The sequence below is a fragment of the Geotrypetes seraphini genome, chromosome 7, assembly GCF_902459505.1.
Source record: "Geotrypetes seraphini chromosome 7, aGeoSer1.1, whole genome shotgun sequence".
NCBI lineage: Eukaryota > Metazoa > Chordata > Amphibia > Gymnophiona > Dermophiidae > Geotrypetes > Geotrypetes seraphini.
In genome coordinates, this window is record NC_047090.1 from 99,752,081 (window position 1) to 99,769,797 (window position 17,717).

Consider the following 17,717-nt stretch of genomic DNA (forward strand, 5'->3'; position numbering starts at 1 on the left):
CGCTCCGCAGAGGGCGACCTCGGTCTCGAGTATTCCCTCGGGGCGCCCCCCTTCGATCCCTTGGTCTGGGTCGAGGCCGGCGGTCCCGCCGACGAAGAGCCCGAGGATGGCTTCCTGACAGATGGAGCTGAGGAAGGAAGTGGAGACTTACCCGAGGCTTGCTTCTGCGAAGCGACCAGCTTCGAGGGAACCGAGGGGTCCGAGGTCGAGGCCGAGGTCGAGGCCGGGGCCGAAGCCGAGGCCGAGCTCGAGGCCTTCCCCGCCGGGGTATCAACGGCGAAGAGATCAGCCATCCGGGCCTTTCGACGGTTAAGAGCCCGTTTCTGGAAGGTGGCACACTTAGGGCACGACGCTGTCGGGTGATGGGGCCCCAAACACCTCAGGCAGCACCTGTGAGGATCAGTGATGGACAAAAGTCGATCACACCTACCACACTTCTTAAATCCCGTTACGGGCCGGGACATGGGCCCAAAACAAGGCCGGGAACAAGCGAGGTTCCTCGGCCACGGCTACCGGGAGCCCCCGGAGCGCGGAAACGAAAAAAATTTTTTTTTTTTTTTTTTTAAAGAAAGAAAGAAAGAAAGAAAGAAATAAACCAAAAACGCAGCGACCGCGTCAAAAATGCAACACAGCCGCGGCGACAGAAGGCAATCTTAGCACAGATAATCCACAGGGCTTCTGGCTCCGCGGATGAAAACGAACTGAGGACCACGAGGTGGGGATGCGCCCTCTAGTGGCGAGAAGGCTAGCACATGCGTGGTGCAGTGTGCAAACTTGAAACTTCTAGCAAGTTTGCTTAAAAAGCTGTCCGCGCTGGGGCTCCGTAGATGACGTCACCCATGTGTGAGAATATCATGCCTGCTTGTCCTGGGATAAAAGTCTTTACTGATAAATGTCAACAAGACCCGGCCCGACACAGTCCATGTTTCTGTTTCAGAGGTCTTAAAACAAAGACCAACAATAAAATCTTCACTTAGTCAAGATTGAGAAGGTGACAAACGTCTATCCTTGTCTAAGCTAAAGAAATAGATGCACAGTAGAACTGTAAATCTGCAACTTTGTGAGCTGCCGAAAAAGCCATGGGAAAAGAGGCTCCTGCCCACTTAAATTGCTCTGAAAATCGGCCTGCAAGTGTTTATTTCAGTAGAATTTAGCACAGTAGAGCCCCAGATGATTCTTATTCGAATTTAAAATGTAAACATGCTAAACAAATACTTCTGTTCTGTGTTCAAAGAACAAAATGCTGGAGAAGGACCACGATTGGCAGGCAAAATCACATATGAGAATGAAGTGGATACTGTGCAATTCACGGAAGAAAGTGTTTATGAACAACATGAAAAGATAAAGGTGGACAAAGCCCTGGAGACAGGAGTGATTCCATGGGATTGGAAAGAACGGATATGGTTCATCTTCACAAAAGTGGTTGCAGAGATGAAACGGGAAACTACATGCCGGCAAGCCTCACTTTAGTTATTGGAAAAATAACGGAATCATTGCTGAAGGAGAAGATAGTGAAATTTCTATAATCTAATGGGTTACAAGATACAAGACAACATGAGGTACATAATCGAAATGAAAATACGTCTAAAACCCCACCTAAATCGGCACTTGGAAGATCAAAAAGACAAGTCGTCCAAGTGCCGATAATTGAAACGGGTTTTAGAGAGGAGGACCAAGGCCCATAAGCCACTCTAACCACTATATTCATGGTAGAAAATGTGAGCCCCCCCAAAAAAAATCCCAAACCCTACTGTACTGCCATATAGGTGCCACCTGCAGCCATAAGGGCCATTGGGGTTGTAGATAGATGGGTATAGTAGGCTTTGGGAGGGCTCACCATAACCTATAAGGGAGTTATGGTGAAATGTTTACGTGGCACCCTTTTTGGGAAGTTCACAGCAGTGCCATGTAAGGTGCCCTACTGCTCTGTTGCCATGTCTGGGTGACCAGTCCATCACAATACTGGCTTCTCCCACATCCAAAAGGTCTTGTTCTGGGAGTTTGGAACTTGGATGCATAGATAGACGATTTTCAAAAAATGGAATAATTTAGAATGGATACTGTATTTTACCGGTGTCGACTTTGGCTGATTAGCGCCCTATGTCCAAATGCATTTGAACTCCAGATTCAGCAGTTTATGAGCATATAACTTCTCAGTGAAACTGCATGGAGTTCAGGTCAGATGTATATGTAGTTAGTCAAGAGTTCTAGACAACACATATTGGTCCTAGACAAAAGAATCCTTTTTGAATTGCAATTCAATTTATTAAACCTACTTGAATAACCTACAGAGATGTATTGCTGTACCGTATTTTCACGTAGATAACGCGCACCCGTGTAAAACGCGCACACAGGTATAGCGCGCGGGAAACATAAATTTATGTAAAGAAATTTTTATATACCGTGCTCACGGGTATACCGCGCATGCCGCCCCGACTCTCCTCTGGCTGCCCCGACTCTCCTTTCACCCGCCCCGACTTTCCGTTCGCTGCCCCGACTCTCCGTTCGCTGCCCCGACTCTCCTCTGGCTGCCCCCCCTTGAAGTCCTGTCCCCCCTTGAAGGTCTACCTGTCCCCCCTTGAAGTCCTGTCCCCATCCTGAAAGCCTGATGCCCCCCCCCGACGCCCGATTCATCATCCGGAAGGACCGCTCGCACCCCCACCGCTTGCACTCCCACCCCGATGGACCGCTCGCACTCCCACCCGAAGAACCTGCTCGCTCCCCCACAGCCTCCCCCCTCCCCCATGGAGAAGCTGTCTACCTTGTTTCCGGATGCCAGTGAGCCCAGCTGCTTCCTCTTCCGGCGGTCCCGCCCTTTCTCTGACGTCAGAGAAGGGGCAGGACCGCTGGCAGAGGAAGCAGCGCAGCAGGGCTCAGAGAAGGGGCAGGACCGCCGGCAGAGGAAGCAGCTGGGCTCACTGGCATCCGGAAACAAGGTAGACAGCTTCTCCATGGGGGAGGGGGGGAGGCTGTGGGGATGCGAGCGGTTCTTCGGGTGGGAGTGCGAGCGGTCCATCGGGGTGGGAGTGCGAGTGGTGGGGGTGCGTGCGGTCCTTCCGGATGATGAATTGGGCGTCGGGCGGGGTGGGAATTATGTAAAAAAAATTTTATATAGCGCGCTCACGCGTATAACGCGCAAGGTTATGCACGGTTTGTAAAATCATGTATAATGCGCGCGTTATATGCGTGAAAATACGGTATATGATCTTTGGAGATCATTCAGGTCCAATATTTGGATAAAAGTCACCACTGTAAGACAATATCTGCTATCTACTAATCATGTAATAACTTTAGCAGGGGGGGGGAGAGTGGAAAGGACCCCCAAGAAAACATGTATAACTGTACCTGGGAGGCATTAACAGACTGAAGCATTGGCTCTGGTCCTCTAATCCCTTTCTGGGACAGCTGTTTACCTGCTAGTTTCCCACCTGTGCTTTTAAATGAAAAGGTACATATAATTAATGACTACCTTTAACACTTCAAAGAGCAGGTGTTCGGTTCTGTTTCTTGAATACCCCCTGCATTTTAGAAAATAATAATCCTTACTTCCTGAAATTGTGGCCTTCTCATAGTGAAAAGAAAGCTTTTAATTTTGGTTTTGGATTATTACGAGTTTTGCTAGGATGGCCAATAATCTTTTCCCCCTTGTGAATGGGTCAGTATTCTGCTGTGCAAGCATAATGAAGGTTTCATATTACTGCCATAGACAGGTCACAGAAACACGTACCCAGGAGAAGGAAGAATTTTTCTTTTTAAGTGTCTCTGTACTTTTCCGTACACCCATGACATGGAGTGAATCAAAGAGCGCTCATAATAAAATAATAATATAGTAAATGACGGCCGATAAAGCCATCCATTCTGACCAACAGTTACACTCATTACAAAGATGTATGTTTTTTCTTTGATATTACTGGGTGCTAGACTGTAGACGTCCACCCGGAACTACTGGAGTTACTGTCAAAGCTTGATACCTTGGGTTCCAACTTCTGGAGCTGCCGAAGCTCACTTCAGCCTATCCAAGCCATCACATCATTTGCAGGATACAGACTGTGTTCCAAATTACTTGAGTTTCTACTGAAGCCCTCCCCAGCCAATCATAAACCATATACAGAGCACAGACTGTGCAAGTCTGCCTAATACTGGCCCTTGTTCTTCAATTAATGCCATTAATTTTCTACTTAGAGATCATCCCATGCTTTTTTTAATTCTTTCACCGTTTTCCTCTCCACCACCTCCCTTGCGATGGCATTCCAGGCATCAACCACCCTCTCTGACAAATAATTTCCTAAAATTACTCCTATGTCTACTACCTCTTAACCTCAATCTATGCCCTCTAGTTTACCATTTTCCCTTCTCTGAAAAAGATTTGGTTCTAAATTATATATTTAAACATCTGTATCATATAACCCCTATCCCTCCTCTCCTCTAGAGTATTCATATTCCATTAACCACCACCCTCTGGCGTCTGTCCGTCAACCAGTTTCTAATCCATTTAACCACTTTGGGCCCTAACTTCAGCCAATCAAGTTTATTCAAGAGCCTCACATGAAGCTGCTGAAATCTAAGTAAATTACATCTAGCACACGGTGTACCCATCCTTGCCATGCTCCAATCATCTAAGCACCCGAAAGACTGTGAGAACAAAAATGTTTTCAATTGCTTATGAAAAGGAATAATATTATCCAACATCAAATGGTAAAGCATTCCATTCAAATGGTTCACATAAAGTTAATGACATTTTATATGATTCAGTCAACCGATAACTGTTGAATGGCAGGCAAGACAGGTAGTCACAATTTCTTAATATTTTCACACATCCACAATCTAGAGCAAGGGTTCTTAACCTGAGGTCTATAAATGGGTTTCAGGGGGTCCGTGAGGTACAGATAAAAATTTACATTTATATTCATTATACAGCCTGGTACTGTTGATTTTTCTCATAGATAACAAGAGAGTAGGGGGCTCATAATCGAAAGAGAAAAACATCCAAAAACCGGCCTAAGTCGGCACTTGGACTAAAAAATAACTCCGGCAAGGGAGCTGGCCAACTTGCAATTCAATGAGAACCACAGCTTCAAAATGGAGCCTTCTGTCGGACACTCTCCTGCCACTACTAGCAGGGGATAAACTGCCGTCATTTGCGGGGGATACGGGCAGAGCCGGACCGCGAATGCCGAAAAACCGCGATTATCCGGCTCTGACCCACCCCCACCTCCCTGCCGCCTTCCCGGCCTTACCTGGTGGCCTAGAGGGCTTTCGGGGCAGGAGCGATCTTCCTACGCTCCTGCCCCGTGCAGATCGCCATCAGGAAATGGCTGTAGGGAGTTCCCGACGTAGTCTCGAGAGACTACGAGAATTCCCAGCAGCCATTTCCTCATGGCGATCTGCACAGGGCAGGAGCATAGGAAAATCGCTTCTGCCCCCAAAGCCCTCTAGATTACCAGGTAAGGCCGGGAAGGTGGCAGGGAGGAAAAAAAGATGGCTTTTTTTTACATTAAGACTGTTTTTTTTATTTTCCCCCTCCCCAGAAAAAAATCACGATTATATGAAACCGCGAGTGCAGGAGCCGCGAATGGGGAGGGGGAAGTGTACTTTTGGTGCCTAAATTTGGGCACTGAAATTGGCAATACTATTCTATGATAGGTACCAATCTTTGAGTGCCCATTAAGAATAGCACTGAGTGCCTTTTGGATACCATTTACTGAATCTAGCTCTAATGGCATTTTCAGTGGCACTATCCACTGAATATGTCTGGTTAGCCCGGACAAGTGATTTAAGTGGCTAAGAGCTGTTTTTGACCATTTAAATCACTTTGGATATCAACTCCTCGATAAATAAAATATCTTCCCAGAACTAGCCCCAGTAGTGCAGAAATGCCCTTAGATAAATTTACACCTGCTTCAAACAAAGTATAAATGCTTCAATAGATTCTACGTGTGTACCTGAATAATTTGTAAAAATGAGCATTCAGTGCCTCTCTGTCTCTGCTCTGCCCAAGCAATGTCCCTGGAAATACCTAAGGACGTATTGAAATCAGATTTTAGTAGCTGGACATCATTCACACCACATTAACAGAGACCTTGTGACCACACACCATCAATAAGACAACATATGAAAAATAATATATATATAAGACAACGGAGAAAAATGAACCTCAATTGTGAGTGGCCAGGACTACACAAGTGCCTGAGCCAACTCACATCATCACGGGTTCATAAAAAAAACTCCGTGTACATTTAAATAATTCTCATTCATACGTTTTTTCAAAAACTATTTTTCTTTTTCAAACTTTTTATGTGTGAGCAAAGTCAACAGTATTAATAATCTATTTTTCAGTGTGAACCGAAACCAAACTGACCAAAAAATTAACGAGGGCAACAGCTCAACTTCACAGGTGTAAATAGTTGTAGAGGCATGAAAATAGTAACAGCAACAAGAGAAAAAAACGTTCACTCATCTGAAAAAACAAGATGGTTCTAAAGATTCCTCAGTTCGTGTCCCAACAGAAAAGTCTTTCTGTTTCTCCTAAAAGGCTACTTCAGGGGAGTATTGCATTGTCCAGAAAGTTTCACGCTTCTTCCAACAATATCACTATAAAGCTGGCTCCTCTCCAAATGGTTCTGAACCATTTGGAGAGGAGCCAGAATGCCCAGAATGCCCAGAACCATTTGGAGAGGAGCCAGCTTTATAGTGATATTGTTGGAAGAAGCGTGAAACTTTCTGGACAATGCAATACTCCCCTGAAGTAGCCTTTTAGGAGAAACAGAAAGACTTTTCTGTTGGGACACGAACTGAGGAATCTTTAGAACCATCTTGTTTTTTCAGATGAGTGAACGTTTTTTTCTCTTGTTGCTGTTACTATTTTCATGCCTCTACAACTATTTACACCTGTGAAGTTGAGCTGTTGCCCTCGTTAATTTTTTGGTCAGTTTGGTTTCGGTTCACACTGAAAAATAGATTATTAATACTGTTGACTTTGCTCACACATAAAAAGTTTGAAAAAGAAAAATAGTTTTTGAAAAAACGTATGAATGAGAATTATTTAAATGTACACGGAGTTTTTTTATGAACCCGTGATGATGTGAGTTGGCTCAGGCACTTGTGTAGTCCTGGCCACTCACAATTGAGGTTCATTTTTCTCCGTTGTCTTATATATATATTATTTTTCATATGTTGTCTTATTGATGGTGTGTGGTCACAAGGTCTCTGTTAATGTGGTGTGAATGATGTCCAGCTACTAAAATCTGATTTCAATACGTCCTTGTATACATTTTGAATTATTTGATTGAATCCCCTGTTTTATCTACCTGGAAATACCTAAACAGAGGGCCCGATTCTATATAGTCTTCCCAAAAAATCAGTGCCAACTAGGATAAGAACATAAGAATTGCCACTGCTGGTTCAGACAAGTGGTCCATCGTGCCCAGCAATCCGCTCCCGCGGTGGCCCCTAGGTCAAAAGAACAGCGCCCTAACTGAGACCAGTCCTACCTGCGTACGTTCCAATTCCGCAGGAACTCGTCTAACTTTGTCTTGAATCCCTGCAGGGTGTTTTCCCCTATGACAGCCTCCGGAAGAGCGTTCCAATTTTCCACCACTCTCTGGGTGAAAAAGAACTTCCTTACGTTTGTACGGAATCGATCCCCTTTTAACTTTAGAGAGTGCCCTCTCGTTCTCTCTACCTTGGAGAGGGTAAACAACCTGTCTTTATCTACTAAGTCTATTCCCTTCATTATCTTGAAGGTTTCAATCATGTCCCCTCTCAGTCTCCTCTTTTCAAGGGAGAAGAGGCCCAGTTTCTCTAAGCATTATTTTATAAAAGCTAGGCACACTGTATAGAATCACGTTTAGCACCGCCTAAGTGAGCTTAGGCATCACTATGTATCCTAACTTTAGGTGCATCCAATTAATAACAGCCCAGCTCCATTATGCCCACATCACAGTCCCCCAACCCCGCAACCTCAACCTGTGTGGATGCCCTCCTGACACGATCCCAAAGAAGAAGCTTTTCAAAACCTGGACAAAGTGCTGGGTTTTGAAAAGCCATCCAGACGCACATGTTTATAAAAACTCTTTTCAATGTGTAAAATAGGCTTTAGATATGGAAATGGATTTACAAAACATTACCCCCTCCCATCTACAGATAACAAAATTTATAAAATTCTGAGAAATCACTCATGCATCAGAGCCCATTTTATTTTCTTATTCAATATAGCAGAGAAGAATTAATGATCTCACACCATCCTCACAGCTTTACCTTCTCTGCCAATAGCTCACGGATCTTGCCAGCTTGCAGGCGGAATTTAAAGAGCTGTGTTTCCAGTGTGAGGCAGCGCTTCTGCCAGTCCATACAGCCACTGTCCTCCATGAGCAGCTCCTCCATGGTGGACTCCTTTGTCTCTCTAGGCCCTGGAAATCAAGACAGAAAAAAAAATTAAATGGTTGCACCAGATCATACTACGTAGTCACTGACCAATTGCATTCAAAGGGGCTTCTCTTAGGTCAGAAACATCCAAGATTTTTCAACAGTGAATCATATTAATAGAGCCACATTAATAGAGCCAGACAGACCTACAGCGCTTTCCGAAAATCAATTAAAACCGTTTTATTTGACAAATTTATCTCCTAAACAGATGCCCTTCACTCACAATGACTTTTTCCCTTTATCAACCTCGATATAATTTTCTGTCATCTACCCTTTTTTATGTTAACCTTTCACTCCTAAACAGATACCCTTCACTCACAATGATATTTCCCCTTGGCCAACCTCGATGTAATCTGCTGTCCTTTACCTATTTCTCTTGTAACTTTACACTTGCATTCTGTAATTCGCTGATTGTCCAGCCTTCTTCAATGTGAACCGCCTAGAAGTCTTTTGACTATGGCGGTATAGTAAAATAAAGTTTATTATATTATTATATGATCAGAAATTCAAGTGTGTGGGCCACATTATTATTTTTTTTATAGTGGAACCAAATGATCAGAAACCCGTATATATATGGGCTGTATAATCAGAAATCTGTATGTGTTTGTGTGGCGTATTTAGCCTATTACAGTATGACTTATACTCATTAAAATCTGTGAATTTTTTGAAATTGTAATTTCACATCCACCAAATAGCTCTGTAATTCTTCAAAAGCATGTGTACTATCCCATTAGGAAAACATGCTTTTCTTTTTTTTTTTTTTTTACTAAAAATCACAAGCAGGCCACATCTTGAATTCAATAGTTTCAATACTAGCTTATTTCATTTAGTATACCACCTTTCCAATCAAAGTCAAAGCAGTTCACACATTTTCTCAGGTACTCTAAGCCAGTGGTTCCCAACGCTGTCCTGGAGGACCACCAGTCAGTCAGGTTTTCAGGACAGCCCTAATGAATATGCATGGAGCAGATTTGCATGCCTGTCACCTCCATTATCACAAAAACCCGACTGGCTGGTGGTCCTCCAGGACAGGGTTGGGAACCAATGCTCTAAGCCAATAGGCTCACAATCTATTTCTTGGACATGATGGCAGATAAAGACCAACAAGACCCGATTCGATCTGCCAAGAAAGATGGCCAGGGTTGTACCAACCAGAAACTTTGTGTGGATAATTCCCCCCCCCCCCCCCCCTTTGTTTTTATTGTTGTAGCTGACACCCAGTGTATTCCATTCCCCTCTATTCCTCTTTTCTTTATTCTTTAAAGTGTGAAATTGAAGCCGACCGTATTTCGTTTCAGCTTCAGCACTGAAACTGGCCCAAAATCCAGAAACGGCTTTGTTTTTGGTTTCCACTGGAAATGCCAGTGCATTTAGAGGAGACAGAAGCAATCTGCAGTCAATCATATACGTCAGCTTCAATCTGAAAACAGCTGTCAGAACACAGGACCTCCCAAGGTAGTCTCACAAGCATAGGTGCCAGCTTTCTCAATATTGTTTTATATACTTTATTAAATTTGAAGCAGAAATATCCATGTTTAGTGAGGCCCTTTGAGCTTTTTTTTTTTTTTTCTCTTGCTATATTGGGCACAGGAAGGCATGAAAGTATCCCAGTTAATGTTTCATCTTCTCTCTTTTGCTATTGGCTGGAATATCTGACCAATGGTCTACAGGAGGAAGAGAGAACTGTTTTACAGCCTATTGGCTGGCTGTGTCTGACTGATGGGCTCCAGGAGGAGGAGGGAGGAGCTGTAACCAACGGTAGAGGCACTTCCTGTCTGTAGCTGCCAATAGGGAGGCGAATAGCAACAGAAAGACAGTGAAAGAAGACTGAATTACAAAATTTTATTAGCATGAATATTTTACAGATGTTGCCATAATAATTATGTTTAGTAATCAAGGTAAAACCAGAAGGAGAAACACTTGGAGAGGAATAGAGGGGTTAGGGTGGGGTGAAGGGGCTAGAAAGGTGTTACTGGTTGAGAGACAGAATGCTGCTTTGAAGAGCTGGAAGTGGCAGAAGGCAGCTCTAAGGGAAGGATAGCTGGTTGATAGGGACATGTGCTGGGAGTGGAGCTATAAAGAGAAGAATAAGGGGTGAGTGAATTGGAAGGAGGTTATTGCCTAGAAGAGTGGATTCTGCTGTGAAAGGCTAGAAGAAACAGAAGGGAGATGTAAGAGAGAGTTAGGACATGCGCTGGGAGTGAAGATGTGGAGGAGAGGTGAAGTTAAGAGGTGATAGGTCAGGAGTAATCTACAAAAATACTTTTTTTTTTTTTTTTTTTTTTTACAGAAAGAGTGGTAGATGCTTAGAACAGTCTCACAGAAGAGGAGGTGGAGACAGAGACTGGGAAGGTGATTGAAAGGTTTCTGACAGGGAGAGGGAATTCTGTTGTGAAGGGCTAGAAGAGGCTTAAAGTTGCTGGGTAAGGGGTCAAAGGCTGGGAGTGCAGCTATGGGACAGGGATTGAAGGGACTAGGAAGGGATGAAGGGGTTTGAAACAAGCTACTGACAAGGAGAGAGGAATAGGAAGGGGTTACTGCCTGGGAGAGAGAATGTTGCTGTGAAAGATTGGAAGAAACAAAGGAATTGTAAGGGAGACATGGTCTGGATGATCAGGATAGGCACTGGTAGTAGAACTGTAGAGAGAGAAATAGAGTGGGCTAGGAAGGGGTAAAGGGAATTGAAAAGGGTTATTGGATGGGAGAGAGAATGTTGCCATACAAAGCTGGAAGAGTCTGAAGGGAAGGGAGGCTGAGTGATGGGGATGGCAACTGGGAGTGTAGTGTGTGAGTGGTGAAGAAAGAGGCTGTGAGAGCAAGAGGATCTCAGGGAGAGAGCATAGGCTATGATGGGGGAAGGAAGCTGTGTTTTCCAAGGATCCTTGAGGAAGACAGCATTGTCGAAACACGGACCGTGTTGGGTCCATACCTCTCAATGATTTAGGTCCTAGATATATTTTATGTGGATTATCCAATTGTACATTTTTAAATAAAGCCTGCATCTTGAACATCACCGTCTCCACAGAGTTTTTCGTTTTTGCTAGAATTTGCATTTCCTGTGGGACTAAAGGGTCAATGTTTTGTTTGTTTTCCTTAGATTACTTAATAACATAATGGCCTTACTGGGTCAGACCAATGGTCCATCAAGCCCAGTAGTTTGTTCTCACAGTGGCTAAACCAGTACCTGGCAAAAACCCAAGGAGTACCAAAAGGACATCAAGAGAGACCACCAAAACCTAGGCTTCTGCTGCAACATCAAGGTTACAAGAAAACGCTAACCCCTGAATTCTCTATCAGGTACCCATGTCGGCGGTTACCTTAAAAGGAGCTGCCAATATTATGTCAATCACATGACAGTGACAGAGAATCGTGCCTGATTCATGCAAAGATAGACAACTGAAATGTAGGCCAGAAAATCTTGGCCTACATTTCAGCCTTTTATCCTTGCCACTAGACCGCAGCTTGCTATAAGCTGACCATGGCAGGGGAATCTCTCCTGATCAACCAACAGGCAGGACCGTAGCTTCAGGGAGTCCCACCGGCTCAGCTGACTGGGAGGAACTTCCCTGCCACGATCAGCCCAGCTGGCTGCAGCGGGCAGAACAACCAACCCCCCCCCCCCCCCCCCAACACACACTGGCAGGAGAGAAGGATGATCTTAAGGTGGCCAAATAGGTTGAAAAGGCAACGGTGAAAGCTAAAAGGATGCTAAAGTGCATAGGAAGAGGTTTGGTCATTAGGAAAACGGAAGTATTGATGCCCCCGTATAAGACTCTGGTGAGACCTCATTTAGAATATTGTGTACAATTCTGGAGGTCACACCTTCAAAAAATATAAAAAGGATGGAGTCGTTTCAGAGGAAAGCTACTAAAATGGTGTATGGTCTTCGTCATGAGGCGTATGTGGACAGACTTAAAAATCACAATCTGTATACTTTAGAGGAAAGGCGGGAGAGAGGAGATATGATAGAGATTTTTAAATACCTACGTGATGTAAATGCACGAGTCGAGTCTCTTTCATTTGAAAAGAAGCTCTGGATTGAGAGGGCATAGGATGAAGTTAAGAGGTGATAGGTCAGGAGTAATCTAAGGAAATACTTTTTTTTACAGAAAGAGTAGTAGATGCTTAAAACAGTCTCACAGAAGAGGTAGTGGAGACAGAGATTGAATTCAAGAAAGTCTGGGATAGGCACGTGGGATCTCTTAGAGAGAGGAAGAGAATGGTTACTGTGGATGGGCAGACTGGATAGGCCATTTAGCCTTTATCTGCCATCCTGTTTCTATGTTTCTATTCTAATTTCATGCCATATAGGGAACCTCTGTGTTTATCCCTTGTCTTTTTGAATTTTATCACTGTTTTCAACCCCATCACTTCCTGCAGAAGAGCAATCTAATAAAGGCAGACAAGAAACCCAGACAAAACATTAGATAAAACTGCAAGGTCAACCAAAGGGAGTGAGGCCTCTTGAGAGTGGAAGCATACAAGGAAGGAACCTGTGGATGTATTAAAGATGCAAGATGTATTAAAACACGCAAGAATAAAAATGAATAAAAAGAGAAATAAATAAATAAATTAGTAACACTAGGACAGGGCACTACACTATGGGCTCCTTTTACAAAGGCGCGCTAATGGTTTTAGCGCGTGCTAAAACGCCGCTCGCGCTAGCCGCTACCGCCTCCTTTTAAACAGGCGGTAATTTTTCAGCTAGCGCACATGCTAATCTTGTGTGTGTGCTAAAAACGCTAGCGCATCTTAATAAAAGGAGCCCTATATGAATGGGTGAGGATTGTCTTTTTAAAAGATAGAATATGCAAACGTCCAAAAAGCTCTATGCAACAAAAAGAACCAAGTTTGTCTCATAGATGCTGACCTTGTAGTTTTTAATCTCCAAGACCAAAGTCGTGGCCATTGAGAAGCAGAAATTTGATGCCCAATCTCAATGCTCCAAATATCCCCTAAGACCAGTTTTTTGCTTTTTATTCAAATATCCATACAACAATTTATACCACTTTTAAAAAGATTTGGGGGCCATTGATTACATATTCTAATGACTAGACACTTTAAACACCTTTTTATTATATAGGAATATGATTAGTGTGGGATTGGGATGTATGATATATGTTTTAATTGGATGATTCCTAATGGAAGGGATGGGGTGGGAGGGTTTCTTTTTTATGCTTTTGAAATAATATATAAGAATATAAAGTGATTTGTAAAAATCCTCTGATTAAATATTGTACACTTGCTGTAAGATTTGAAAATGAATAAAGATTAAAAAAAAAAAAAAGATAGAATATGTTTTTTGACATAAAAATGCGGATTTTGATGGCAACAGCAATACAATAGTGCTTGACAACATGGGGTTTTTTGTTTTGTTTTTTGGAATTGGCAGAATTATGAGTAAGACAATAGATATTCCACATGAAACACATTAGGAATAAAAATGAAAATAAAAATAAGTGGGAGAGGGTAAGAGCTCCGATTACAATTAAAGTAAGAACTTCCCTGTTAGATCTAGTTAATGGTCCTTCCGTGTGACGTCTCCACTCTATTCATAATAAGGCTGTTCAAGCTCACGGCCATTTGAGCCATTTGTGAGCAGGAAGAAGTAGCTGCCGATTAAAGTAAGTAGTGATTTTGTGGGTGAAAAAGAGTGATCTAATAAGTTAGGAATGAAAAGTTTGTTTCCTATTTCTTATCCTTTACCCCACTAGTTTGTTTGATATTTGTCCGATGCCCTGACGAAGCAAAAGCAAAAAGTGGGCGAGCCTTCATTGGCAATGGACAATTGATTACATTGAACATTCAGCATTTTCAGTACAAGCTAAGTACTTTTGATAAATTGTTTAAATCAAATGACTGATATTTTTGATAAGGAAAGTTAAAGAAAAGAGAAATTTGATTCAACAGATAGGAGGTTGGAGGTTTTTTAGCCAATGAGGATTTTCCCTTTCAAGTTTGGTGGCTAAGTTTAACAGCTGGTGACAAATGGAGATCTGCCCGGTACTGTCTTTAGATTCCCACTGCTGGGGTTGCTATTGGAGCCCACTCCAGCCTATCCTAACCATCCTGTCACTGGAGCTTCTATCAAAGTCCTTCCTAGCTCATCCTAAACCAAATCACCATATATGGGACACAGACCGTGCAGGATTGCCCAGTATTGGCCTTAGTTTGTTTTATATCATTCATTTTCTAATTAGAGATCCTCTGTGTTCATCCCACGCTTTTTTGTCACCATTTTCATCTCCACCACCTCCCTTAAGAGGGCATTCCAAGCATCTACCATCCTCTACCTTGATGGATAAGGGGATTCCCCCAAACATCCACAGTGTTATAAAAAGATACCAGTTTCCTATTAAATCTTGAGAATTATGGTTGTCATGTTGTTAGTCCACTTGGATATGTGGAAATAAGGGTTGACAAGCAATTTTGGTGATACCTTTATAACCTGTATAACTGCATTACTTCCTCTTTGACCTGATGAAGAAAGAGTAACTCTGGAAAGCTTGTTTAAGTTAGTCCAGGGGTAGGCAATTCCAGTCCTCAAGAGCCAGAGCCAGGTCAGGTTTTCAGGATATCCACAATAAATATGTATGAGATATATTTGCCTCTCAAGGAGGCAGTGCATGCAAATCCATCTCATACATATTCATTGTGGATAGCCTGAAAACCTGACCTGGCTCCGGCTCTCGAGGACCAGAATTGCCTACCCCTGAGTTAGTCCATTAAAAAGGTATTACCTACAACTTGCTTGATGACCCTTATTTCCTTTTAAACCTTGCAAATTTTATTTTAGTTTTTTAATCCACTGCAATATAACAAAAATTTCAAGAGCAAATAACATTTACTTCAGAAAAATGTATGAGAACAAAGAAAAATAAGAAACAACAGTATCAAAATGAAAAGCTCATTTAGACCATTAGATGTGGGGAAAGGAGTAGAAAATAAAAGAAATAATAACAACAAAAAAATAAATGCTATGAAGCATAGAGTGGCATAGAGTGACATGGGTAAGGGTAAGCTAGATGTACTTCACTTTACGAGAAGCTTAGAGTGATATGGGAACTAAAACTATGCCAGGGTACACCTGGTGGGGCCTCCGTGTGTGCGGATCGCCGGACTTGATGGACCTAGGGTCTGTTCCTGAGATGGCACTTCTTATGTTCTTATGTTTATGCAACCTAACCATTATGACCAGTCAGTGTGGAAGTACCTGGATTCAGCAGTTATTTATTATCAAGAAAAATCTGCTCTGGGATACGGAAAAAATAACTAACATAACATAAGAACATAAGAAACGCCTTCTCCGGATCAAACCTAGGTCCATCTAGTCCGGCGATCCGCACACGCGGAGGCCCAGTTAGGTACTCCTTGTAGGAGACCCGGATTTCCCATATCCCTCGATATGATTTGCAAGAAGGTGTGCATCCAACTTGCGCTTGAAACCCAGAACAGTAGTCTCCGCCACAACCTCCCCTGGGAGAGCATTCCAAGCGCCCACCACTCGCTGTGTGAAACAGAACTTCCTGACATTTGTCCTGAACTTGCTGCCACTCAGTTTCAGGCTATGACCTCTTGTCCGTGTCACATCTGAAAATGTCAGTAATGCTGCTTCCTGGTCTATTTTGTCAAATCCTTTTAATATTTTAAGTCTCTATCAAATCCCCTCGCAGTCTTCTCTTTTCGAGGGTGAACAGTCCCAGTTTTCTGAGGCGTTCTTTGTAGCTCAAATTCTCCATACCTTTGACTAGTTTCGTGGCTCGCCTCTGCACCCTCTCCAGCAGAGTTATATCCTTATTAAGGTATGGAGACCAGTGTTGGACACAGTATTCTAAGTGTGGTCTGACCATTGCTCTGTAAAGTGGCATTATGACGTCCTCCGATCTACTCGTGATCCCCTTCTTAATCATGCCCAACATCCTGTTTGCTTTCTTCGCCGCCGCCGCCGCACATTGAGCCAATGGCTTTAGGGTTCTGTCTATCATTACCCCCAAATCCCTTTCTTGTTCGCATTTGGCTAATGTCACACCCAATATCCTATATTCATGTTCTTTGTTTTTCTTTCCCAGATGCATCACCTTGCATTTGTCTATGTTAAATTTCATCTGCCACTTTATCGCCCACTTTTCCAGCTGGTTCAGATCCTTCTGAAGATCCTCGCAGTCCCTTTGAGAGCTAACCGCCCAACATAGTTTTGTATCATCTGCAAACTTGATTATATTGCATGTTGTTTCCTCTTCCAGGTCATTTATAAAAATATTGAACAAGATGGGCCCAAGAACCGAGCCCTGGGGGACTCCGCTAGTCACCTTCTCCCAGTCCGAGAATTTCCCATTTATGCTTACCCTCTGCATTCTGTTCTCTAGCCATTTGCTGATCCATCTGTACACTTCTCCTCCTATTCCATGACTTAGTAGTTTACTCATAAGCCTTGCGTGCGGGACCTTGTCAAATGCTTTCTGGAAGTCCAGGTAAATTATGTCCACTGGATCTCCACTATTCATTTGTTTGTTCACCTTCTCAAAGAATTGAAGTAAATTTGTCAAACATGACTTCCCTTTCCTGAAGCCGTGTTGACTAGCTCTTATTAGGTTGTGATCTTCCAGGTGTTGTACAATGATATCTTTAACCCTCAAAGATTTTACCAAACGCTTACAGGGGTATCTGTGAACAAAAGAAGCGCCCACCCTGTGTCTTCACACGTAGCTAAAAGCAAACACTGAATTTTTAAAATTTTATCTTTTCCACTATATATAACTATCTTCCTACACCATATTAAGAACATTAGAATAGCCTTACTGGGCCAGACCTATGGTCCATCAAGCCCAGTTGCCTGTTCTCACGGTGGCCAATCCTGGTCATTAGTACTTGGCCAAAGAATATCAATATTCCATACTACCGATATAGGGCAAGCAGCGGCTTCCCTCATGTCTTTTTCAATAACAAACTATGGACTTTTCCTCCAGGAAATTGTCCAAACCTTTCTTAAAACCAGCTATGCTATCCGCTCTTACCACATCCTCTGGCAACGCGTTCTAGAGTTTAACTATATTAGGGCCCTGATGCTCAGAACCTAATGCTGGTGTTAAAGTCGCTGGTGTCAATCTGCTCAGAGGGCTTTGGCGTGGGAGATAATGTGTGCACCAAAAATGGCTGCAAATTATATTTAGATTTAGTCAAATGGATTTTAATGAGGCCGTTTGCTATGCCCTCCCAAATCTCAGAGAACAGTGCTCAAACCAACCTTACTCTTACTAATGGAAACTTACTGCCAGCTTAGAGCTGGCGTCGGG

General features: G+C 43.1%; 1 protein-coding gene across 4 annotated transcripts in view; it reads right to left on the reverse strand.

Annotated features, from left to right (window-relative positions):
* PLEKHH1 (pleckstrin homology, MyTH4 and FERM domain containing H1) overlaps positions 1-17,717 on the reverse strand; it is a 288,947-nt gene that overhangs the window by 215,328 nt on the left and 55,902 nt on the right. For 3 of the 4 annotated variants that reach the window (XM_033951458.1, XM_033951455.1, XM_033951456.1), the window contains exon 2: positions 8,257-8,408. In XM_033951458.1, the coding sequence (XP_033807349.1) occupies positions 8,257-8,382 (126 nt within the window). In that variant the 5' untranslated portion in view covers positions 8,383-8,408. Of the gene's footprint in view, positions 1-3,345; positions 3,405-8,256; positions 8,409-17,717 lie in introns of those variants that run through there. The other variant, XM_033951459.1, reaches the window with a different exon arrangement.